This window comes from Hippoglossus stenolepis, chromosome 22 (assembly GCF_022539355.2).
Source record: "Hippoglossus stenolepis isolate QCI-W04-F060 chromosome 22, HSTE1.2, whole genome shotgun sequence".
Classification (NCBI taxonomy): domain Eukaryota; kingdom Metazoa; phylum Chordata; class Actinopteri; order Pleuronectiformes; family Pleuronectidae; genus Hippoglossus; species Hippoglossus stenolepis.
The window spans coordinates 16,716,936-16,727,547 of NC_061504.1; the positions used below are offsets into that span (position 1 = coordinate 16,716,936).

At 44.4% G+C, this 10,612-nt stretch overlaps 1 protein-coding gene across 3 annotated transcripts; it reads right to left on the reverse strand.

Annotated features, from left to right (window-relative positions):
* Positions 1–6,904: 6,904 nt before the first annotated feature.
* Positions 6,905–10,254, reverse strand: atp5f1c (ATP synthase F1 subunit gamma). 3 transcript variants are annotated; one of them, XM_035148022.2, is made up of 9 exons: positions 10,122–10,253; positions 9,570–9,604; positions 8,981–9,112; positions 8,683–8,890; positions 8,224–8,367; positions 8,075–8,139; positions 7,829–7,984; positions 7,409–7,505; positions 6,905–7,039 (listed from the first exon to the last, which is right to left on the reverse strand). In XM_035148022.2, exons 1-9 carry the CDS (start codon positions 10,160–10,162, stop codon positions 7,036–7,038), a joined length of 882 nt encoding a protein of 293 aa, XP_035003913.1. In that variant the 5' UTR covers positions 10,163–10,253; the 3' UTR covers positions 6,905–7,035. The 3 variants fall into 3 exon arrangements, with proteins under 3 accessions (XP_035003913.1, XP_035003912.1, XP_035003914.1); XM_035148021.2 differs by lacking the exon at positions 6,905–7,039 and adding an exon at positions 7,213–7,234 and having other exon boundaries at positions 10,122–10,254; XM_035148023.2 differs by lacking the exon at positions 6,905–7,039 and having other exon boundaries at positions 7,405–7,505; positions 10,122–10,254.
* Between the last annotated feature and the right edge of the window lie 358 nt (positions 10,255–10,612).

Below are 10,612 nucleotides of genomic sequence, written 5' to 3' on the forward strand. Positions count from 1 at the left end.
ATAACAATGAAATAAGACCCTGTGAAAACTCGCAGCCTGCAGCAAGTATTTAAAATATCATTTAAAAAGGGCTGATCTGTAATTCAGAGCGGATATGGTATCAGACGGCGTGCTTGTCATTCCCGGCTATAATCTCCACTACACTGAGAAACACACTGTCTGCTGGCAGCTCTGGAGAACAGGGAGGACGAAGAAGAAGAGGAGGAGGAGGAGGAGGAAGGGGGGAGATTTGACTACTTATTTTTCCCTTCTCCTCGAGGTGCCGTTCGTTTGTCTGCTATCGCCGCGGAAAATCTCCAAGACGTGTTTTAAGAAGAATTGTACGGGGAAGTTGAAGCGAGAAAAGAAAATAGGAGGAAGAAGAGCTGGGGGAGAATAGGAGAAGGAGACGAGGAGACGAGGAGACAAGGAGACACACTTTCAGGAGAAAAGGACAAAATCAACTGATTGATAATCGATTATTAGTTCAGATTAATACCTGTAGTGACATATAAGAAAAATCTGACTGGGCCAATTTGTGATGACACCTCAACATCAACCTCTCTGACTTTGCTCTGCTTCACTTTATTAGATTAAAATGTGGCTCAGATCAGGTCCAGATGTTGTGATGTGGATTAATAGAGGTTTCGTTACATCTGCATGATTTCATCGAGGATATTCACTCTCAAATTAAACATTTCTCTCAGGAGGACATTCAATATTTCATTTGCTTTGTGTTCATCTTGATTTACTGAGACCCAGTAACATCTGTGCTGATGAAAGCTGAAACTGAAAGTTCATCAATGACCAAGAGGTTCTCTGAAAAGCTCCTTTAGCCGTTAGTCTGTATGACACCGTGTAAGAGTTGATTGATAAAAGAAGAAGAAGAATTAGATTAATAATCTGACATGCTTGTCATAGATGGCAAAGGTTGATGGACGGATCAAATCAATAACATTATTAATATCATTTAATTAAGAAGCAGCAGAAATGCCTGAAAAAACATTTACTTCTCTGGAACGTTTATGAAGCAGAAAAGCTTTTTAAAAATGTCTCAGACTTTTCATCACTGCCTCCAGCATCTAAAATATTAATTTTATTAATATATTTGTATTTTTAACTGTTTCTGGATAAAATAATTATTTAGTCACTGTCTGTCCTGAGGAACATGATTGTTGTTTATCAGAAGAAGAAACCAAACAGTTTTTGACCTGTGAGAAATTATTGGTGGTGTTTTTCGCAACTTTTTGATATTTTATAGATTTAATAATAAATCAATAAATCAGATGTAAAATAATTTGTAGATTTAAAAATATACATATATATAAACAGACTGAGCTGCACTCACTCTCTCTACACACTCTGCTACACACACACACACATTGGGTTTTGGTTAGACGTGTGGTCTGGACAGGAAAGGGCTGGGGCCGCCACACACAGCAGGACATGGACCTCGCAGTTCACACCACACACACACACACACACACACACACACACACACACACACACACACACACACACACACACACACACACACACACACACACACACACACACACACACACACACACACACACACACTGCCAGGCCATCCTTACCCACCTATCCTGTTGCAGTGGGGGTCGGAACTGCAAGGCACACACACACACACACACACAAATACAAAATCATAGACACCTCACACACACACACACACACACACACACACACACACACACACACACACACACACACACACATTGAGTTGGCGGAAACTGGCAGTGACAGGTTATCCGGCGGCTCAGACTGGGGGCTCTGAGGTTGGGCTGAGCCATCTATCATACAGCCAGAAACACAGTAACCCAAGACATGAGTGGCAGGGGATCACACACACACACACACACACACACACACACACACACACACACACACACACACACACACACACACACACACACAACATGTGTAAGTAAGTTCCCACAAACACAACAATTGTTCAAACCATTACAACAACACACTGACTGTTAATGATTCCACACACACACGTACATTTACATTCTATCACAGGCTGTAAATAAAGATGGACGACATGACAGCCCCCAAAAGTGAAGCCAAAAGTGCCTCGATCGCCCCCTAGTGGCTGGCTGCAGTATAGGTCACAAACCCCGCCTCCTCCATGTTAGCAGATTGGACAAGGACCAAACTAGAACGTCAAAAGATGACGTCTGTGATTGTAAGAAGATCTAATCACAGAGTGTTTCTGACTTACATGTGAAATCTCGTATTTTTGAGGATTAACATTTTGACGACGCTGAAGATTCACACAAATTTTGTGGATCCAAAACAATCAGGCTCCTCAGCACTTTTGCAAACATCGGCCATTTTCACATATGAACTCTGGAATCAGCCCCAGACATTGTCCGGATTTGCCTGTCAGAGCCAAACTGAATATTTATATTATATTATTTATTTAGGCTGCAGATATTTGTGTTGTCACAACTTCCAGGTAGAAGGAGCAGGTGGGTGTGGTTCCTCTGGAGTTCAAGGTGTGCGTTGCGCGTGCGAGAGCCGCTCCGTGCTGCTCGGACTCGTTTGCCTCACCCCACAATCAAGCCTTCAGCCTGAGTAAGTGCCCCACTTCATTTGTAAAACGCCCCCGTGAATGATACAAGCCGCCACGTCCGCCGTCTAAATCTCTCACTCTCTCCTCAACAGGCCTCACTATTCACGCTCCCTCAGAGAGAAGCCGAGTCGAGCAGATTGATGCGAGGACGCCTCTCATTTGGAGCGGGAGAAAAGTGGCCAGTTTAAGGCCTGCTACTGTATTTTAAAGTGCCGGGATGTTAAAGAGACTGATGAGCCTCGGCGGCGACGGTGACCCTCTCCATTGGCTCGGCGTGAAAAAAAACGCCACCGGGGCGAAATGAGAGAGAGGAGGAGGGGAATAAATCTGCGTGGCGGCGGGAATCGATCGTTTCTCCCTCCTTTTCCCGCGCTATCTCATCTGCAGGGGCTGAGAGAGGCAGAGCGGTTTAAACGATCCTGACCTTGTCCGACATAAATAGTCAGAAAAGTCCACAGAGCAGATAGCTTTGTGTAAGGCTTGGGGGAGGAGGAGGGGGAGAGAGGGAGGAGAACGCACTGAGATAAGAGGAGGGGAGGAGGGTTGTTGAATGAGATAATACCCCGCCGTTACTACATCAGAGTCGGTGTCGCTCACATGCACAAATGTCGCCGTGGGAAACAGCCTCGGCCTCACTTCCTGTCTTCCCTCCTTCGTCCATGTCTCCCTCCACTTATTTCTGCACTAGTCAGAAAAAGAAGGGAGGAGGAGGAGAAGAAGAAGAAGAAGAAGGGAGAAGTAGGAAGTCTCCCTCCGTTCAAATCTCCCATCCTTCATTCTGCGATTACCTGAAAGGGGGATGGACGGAAGAAGGAAGAAGAGGAAGAGTCAGTGTTGCCCCGGCCTCGCTTCCTGTCTTCATCGCCCCCAGAAGGAAGAAGAAGAGGAAGAAGAAGAGGAAGAAGAAGAGGAAGATTCAGTGTCGCACACATGCACAGATGTTGCCGTGGGAAACAGCCTCGGCCTCGCTTCCTGTCTTCTCTCCTTCATCCCTCTCTTCCCCCACTTTATTTTTCTCTGGTCAGAAAAAGAAGGGAGTTGAGGGAAGAAGGAGAAGGAGGAGAAGAAGAGGAAGAGGCGGAAAAGGAAGAGGAAGAGTCAGTGTCACTCACGTGCACAGATGTCGCCATGGGAAACAGCCTCGGCCTCGCTTCCTGTCTTCCCGCCTTCATCGCTACCTCCCCCCCACGTTTTCCCTCTGGTCAGAAAAAGAGGGGAGTTAAAGAGTGAAGAAGAAGAAGAAGAATAGGAAGAAGAAGAGGAAGAAGGGAGGAGGGGTGGGAAGTCTCCCGTCATTACAAAGCTCTCATCCTTTCGTCCTGTGATTACCTGCGAGGGGGGGGACGGAGGGAGGCAGTGGATTGGCTCCCCGGTGAAGCGGCGCCCGGCTGAAGAAGACATGAGTGTTTTAAAGTGAGAGAGCAGCTCTTTTGTGCGGCGCCCCCTGGCCCTTTCTGTTTGAGTGTCATGCTGCTGTACCTGACGGCGCCACGGCCCCGGGTAAAGGCACAAATCTCTGCCTCCATTGTCACCTGCTCCTCTAATCATTTTCCACCCGTCGTGCCACAATGGAGGACGACGATAACGATAACGAGGTGAAGCTAATACAGAGCGGCGGCGGCGGCGGCGGCGAGGGCGAGGGCGAGGCCCCCCCCCGAACACAATGTTCAGATGTCTTCACTCATTCACACACACACACACATTTATACGTCCCTTAATGTAGAAACACACACACTCACACACACTCTCACACAAACACACAATTCATCTCTTTTTTCTTCCCTCGCTCACGTTTCAGTCTTTTCATTATGGCGCCAACTGTCAAATCACCTTCACATTAACACAGACGCACACGTGCACAGTTTCGTCAGGACGCACAATAACAACAGAAGAATACGAGTATCAAGTCGTTTCTCTGCTTTGTCCCGAGCGGCTTATAAGAAAAAATACATTTTCCAAATTGTGGAATATATATATCCTGTAGTTTATGTTTAAAATGATGTGGAATAAATCTTTGTGTCGATATAAAAAAAACTAAATATCTTAAATAAGAAGCAAAGATGGGATTTTTTTTTTTTTTACTGTCAGACAGTTTCCAGTTCTCTCTGCTTCTACCTTCACTGTCAGTTTTACAGCTACACAGTCCGATCTCTGGTTTATTGATCCAGAAAGGGGCTCGTTCTGTTTCTCTATATGTGTCAACACCAAGATGGCGGAGGCAGCTGGTAGATGTTCAGTAAATCTCCAATAAAACCAGAAATTTACACGTCTGACGATGGGAAAATGATCCTGAAAGATTCATTTTTAAACCTCAAGCTCGACTCAACGCCATAAAAGGACATAACCAACGATCTGAGTTGATTGAAACGACTTAACGAGGCCGAGGAAGACGTCCCTCGACTTTGTGTCACGTGACCTCGACGAGCTTCCACCTGGGACTTTCAACAATGTTGAAGTTTCTTCCCTACATGGAAAAACTGAAAGTCTAAACTGGGACATTTCCACCGTGACGCACTTCCTGGTTCCTGTTCTCTTTGCACCAGCGTAGAAAATATCACAAAAGACAAAAAGAACGAGACTCGGCTTCCCTGAATCCCCGAGACCTACCTAATGTACCCTCTTCCTCACCCTCTTCCTCACCCACGTCCACGTGAGGCTGGATCACCAGGCCTCACCAGCGAGGTGGTGGTGGTGGTGGGGGGGGGGGTTGATGCTCAGCCTGCTGCTCTCTGACTGCGTTTATCAGAGTCTGGCATCGCTGTAATTTCAGTGTTCAGATGCAATCGCTCCCCACTCCCCTCAGGAGTAAACAATAACAAGCACAAATACAATAGACAAACAAGGCCTGCAGGACATGCACACACACACACACACACACACACACAGAGAGACACACACACACAGACACACACAGATGCAGGCATGCACAAACAGGAAGGACGATATTTCGGACACAGAAATTATATGAAAAGCAAACTAGAAACACCCTGTGACTAATTTTCTAAAGGAATCAAGTGCAGCCGGATTATCATGAAACCACCAGAAGAAGAAAAAGGCTGAACTCAGATCAGATGTTGACTCTGATCCATCAGCTGAGCAGAAATGAATCATCTATCAAACAGTAAATCGTGGATGAAGGTGTGATGTCTGAATGTTGTAAACTCTCGTCTCCTCTGGCTCTCGCTCTCCTGCAGGTTTTTTGCAGAAAGATTCACTGATCATTTCTTATCACACAGCACCGCCTGGTGGACGCTGCAGGGAGTGCAGGAGGAAGAGACGAGAAGTGGAAACTGAGGTAGATTCATGTGAAGTTACAAATCACAAAAACTCCACTAATGCTCATCTGCAGGTTTTTAAATGATCTTTGTTTCCCCAGTTGTGCACCTCAGTATATTAATATTCTCTATGCAGGACAGCAGTGTGTCACATAGACAACAAACCAGCTTCACTCCACTGTAATATTATATTTAATTTAATAGTTTTATCCTTGTTTTTAAGTGCTTTACAAATAGAGATAATTATCAATATTATTATGTAAATTGTCAGCCATGTGAGCTCTAAGATTAAATTTAGAAATTTGAGAAACATTTAAAGCAACATTATCTTTTTTGTGTATCAGATTTTAAACATTTCAATCTTCATCTTTGGAGCTTTATTTTATCAACTGTCTAAAATTAATCTCTTGTTAAATCAACGAAGTGTCTCATGAATTCTGAAAAGTTTGTTTAACACCTTCAGTGGAGTCATGTTTTTATAATTTACAGTAAAACCTGCCTGAAGCTTCCCTCAGTGAATAATCCACCACGTGTTGTTTTGCATTAATTCTACGTACTTTCTAAGAAGTTGCCGGTAATATTAGGAAACCTTTGGTTAGAACTGATCTGATCTTTTACTTCAAATATACAATTTTAAAAACTTTCACTTGCAATTTAAAGTTCTGTATTCATAAGTAAAAGTATTTGTCCTGTGCTACTGATTATCGCTTCAGAGCTATTTTTACTCACTTGGTGTTTTAGTCTGTTTATATTTTACACTTATTGTGGGTTGTTGTGAAGATAATTTAAATGTCATAAAATGTGCAGAACAAACCAGAATCTGTGGCTGATGAGTGACGGGTCAGAGACATCAGAGTTAATGTGGTTTTAACAGCTGCCCTGAAAATAATTAGATTCTCTGTATGTTTTCATAACTATGCTAAACATCTTCAAAAATCTGCCTAAAGTAATAAAACCTTTGTAGAATAAACCATCAACATTGATTTATCTCAGTCGTGAACTTTTATTGGTGAGGAAACAGATACAGGGACTGAGGAAAGAACGAGAATTCTGCGTAAGAGGTTTATTTTTCTCCATATATTTTACAAATAGAAGCACAAATGTTCATTGGACTCTTGACCACACGTGTTCCAAGTACTTTGAAGGGCTAAAGTTAATGGAAACGATGAGCTCGCCCATTTATCTGCAAAGAAAAAGACAAAAGCTTTAGAGCAGTGAACGTTTACAGACTTTCAGACCCTGACTAAGAGTCTAACAACAAACTGGAACCTAAAGGGCGTCTAGGGAATCTCTTAGTTTAAACGTGTCTATCAAACACACTCCTGTCTCTTCTACAGCAAACTAATGTAATGTTACCTCCTCTTTAAAGACTCAAGTCCTGAGTAGAGCAGAATCAGTCGTGAGAGGATGTGATGGAAATTAAAAAAAACATGCATAGTTGAGAGGTCAGAGAGTTAACAGAGTGATGGAGGAATATAATGAAGGGGTGGAAATAAACAGGTAGATAGAAGTTTTGTGAGGATAAAGAGGAAGGAGAAGAGGAAAGACTCACAGAGCAGCGGCTCCAGAGATGATCTCAATGAGCTCCTTGGTGATGACGGCCTGTCTGGTGCGGTTGAAGGTGAGGGTCAGCTTGTCAATCATCTCAGCTGAAAGGAGGGAGGAGAAATCAAATCAATCAATCAATCAGTCAGGTGAGAAACTTTTATCATGGAGGAGGAGCTGTGACGTCAGAGCAGCAGGTGAGATTATACTCCAGCAAATCTAAATCTAATCAGCATGATGCCATTAGTTTCCAGTTATTACACAACTGATCAATTTTCTCTAACCTCAACCGTGTCATTTCATTTTATCATTTTAGAATGTGCCGACTAAAGCTGAATCATATGAGAAACCAACATTTATAAACATCCTGACCAGGCCCCTGACTCCGTATAGACACACGTGAGAATGCATCAACAGAAAGTCTTACAGGCGTTCTTGCTGGCGCTGTCCATGGCAGTCATCCTGGCGCTCTGCTCGCTGGTGGCCGACTCCTTCATGGCCAGGTACAGGATGTTGACCAGAGCAAACTCCTGGTAGTTCCTCAGCACGTCAGCATCGATGTCATCGTAGATGCCCATGGTCTCTGTTGGGAGACAGCAGATGCAAAAAGTCAATCATCCGTCTGTCTGATAGAAATGAGGCTGTAAGTAAAAACTAAAAACACGCCAAGTACCTGAGTTAGCAACGGCCTCGTTGGAAAACACATGCTTACGGTCCGTCTTGTATGAGATGACAGACCTGCGGCAGAGAGAGGGGACATTCCACTTCTGGTTAAACTCTTGGAAAAAGGGATTGAATCCAAGTAAAGAAAGAGTCTCGTACCTGAATCTGTTGAAGACGATGGTCCCCTGGTCGAACTCGTAGCCACAGTTGAGCATTTCGTTGGCGACGAAGGAGGCGTCACCAAAGTTGGGGGGCTTGCGGCCGACTTCCTTGCAGGTCATGAGGATGTGCTTTGCATGAGTTCTGAAGAGGGAAGGTTAACGTCAACTTTAACCCTTCAGCATGTTTGGATAGATAAACAGTGATCGACGATGTGAACGATTGACTCATCAGAGTTTGAGAGAAACAAGCCCTTGTTGTTTGTCGTCAGGTTTTATGCTTCCAGAGCCAGGAGAGGATTTACAGTAAGTGTAGCTGACAACAGGGACACTACAGCTCATCTGATTTAACATCAGCTGTTCTTATCCTGAACCTTCACACCTGCTGAACATCATCACAAACTCCTGCCGCCGACAAACTGACTCTGGGTCTGACTCGTGTGTTTCCGGGGGCTCGTACCTGGTCAGCACGGCTCTCAGCTTGTCGCCCACATTGATCACCATCACATCCTTGCCAGCGTCGGTCAGGCTGGCGATCTCGGCCTTGATGGACTTGGCCACGCCAGAGTGGATGGCGCCACAGAGTCCACGGTCAGAGGTCACACCGATGATCAGGTGCTTGGCGCCCTTGTCCTCCGGCGCTTTGATGTCGGCCTTCTCGTACAGAGCTGAAGGGCAGAGAGGAAACAGTGGAATCTTAGTTCAGCGTCTAGAATACATTTTAAAGAGAGAGGTGACATGGAGGCCGGGTCACGTACCCAGAGCTCCGCCGCCGTAGACACGTGCCGGCTTCAGCTGCCTCTCAGCACGAGCGTACTTGGCAGCGGCCACCATCTTCATGGACTTGGTGATTTTCTGGATGTTCTTGATGGACTTCAACCGGATGGTGACTGGGGGGGGAAAGAGGATTTCACTTCATATTAGAGTTGGGACTGTAACACCGTTAGTTTTATTGAATAACAGCAGATGATGTAAATCAATCAGCACGACAGGCGTCTGATAAAATTGTAATTTTATACATCATGATAAAATGTTGGCAACAATAAAATCTGTGAATTTTGGACTTAAACCAAGAAGCTGTGGAAAATCAATGCAACTTTAAAATATGTCTTAAATATTATTAATGATTCAGAATGAACTACATTGTGTTTGATCGTGTAGTGAAGAGTTCAAAGTGTGTGTTGAAGGAAGAGGAAATTACAGGTCAACGGTATTTTGCAGATAGATAAACTGTTTATATATAAGTTGTGTGTTTGCTGTTTAAACTCTGCATTCAGGGTGTTGTCCTGTGTTGTTGTGTTGTGTTGTTGTCTTGTATTAAGTGAGAAGTACACATGGAGTACTTACTGTCCTTCAGGGTAGCCATGTTCCTGACCTGCAAACTGTGGACACACAAAGTTAAGTCAGGTTCAAGTACAAACACAACATCCTAGTCGTTATGAACATTAAAGTTGTGTTGACTGCAGCTTGTGTTTGACGCCACGTTGTCACGAACTCTGAATTAAACCACGATTGCAGATTAGAGCTGCAGCGGAGCTAGCATGAATTAGCTCTGCGCAGCAAACCCCTATGACAGTTAGCATCGGGGGGCTAACGACACCGCTGCGTCTTACACGAGTGTTAAAATAAAATACATCGTTCTCGCGTTAATGAACAAGTCAAGTGTTTGATCTCATCTTTTAAACACTCAACGTGCAATGTCAGCTCCGTTAGCATTAGCTGCTAGCTGCTAGCTCCGGCTCCCATTCATTTAGACTGCGGCCTCGTTAGCACGTCCTTCAAAGACCGGCTACACGTCGTCCAGCCGGATTGTGACCGCACACGGACTCGAGGTGCGCGGACAGGAGATGGAGGTGCACGCCGCGGTGGTGGAACTGGTTTAAATGGGAGAATCGTTACCATTGTGGGGAGAAGATCAACGCGCTGCTCCGGGCGAACATGGTTCCTCCTGTGAAGGTCACACAAGCACGACTGCGCAGGCGCGACTTCCAAGTCAAGATGGACGGATGCTGCGTTCACGGACCGGCGGAAGTGTCGTTAAAACCGGAAACAGGAACGAACCCGGAACGGCTGCTGCTAAAAATAAGGTTCTGACTTAAAAATAGTCCATAAGAAGTAAAATGGTTCAAAGTCTCTTTCTTCGTTTAAATACGTTTGTTTTACTTTGCTATTAACTCCCTGTAAAGCTCCAGTGTGTAAGATCTAGGTGAGAATTATCTATTAGCAGAAATTTAATTTAAAATATAAATCCCAGTGGTGTTTTCACTGGTGTGTATTCATCTAAATTGGGAAAGTAAAAAGTAATCAGAAAATAAATTACTCAGTTAAAGTACAGATACCTGAAAAATCTACTTAGGTACAGTAACTTACCCTTGTACCCATATTACTGT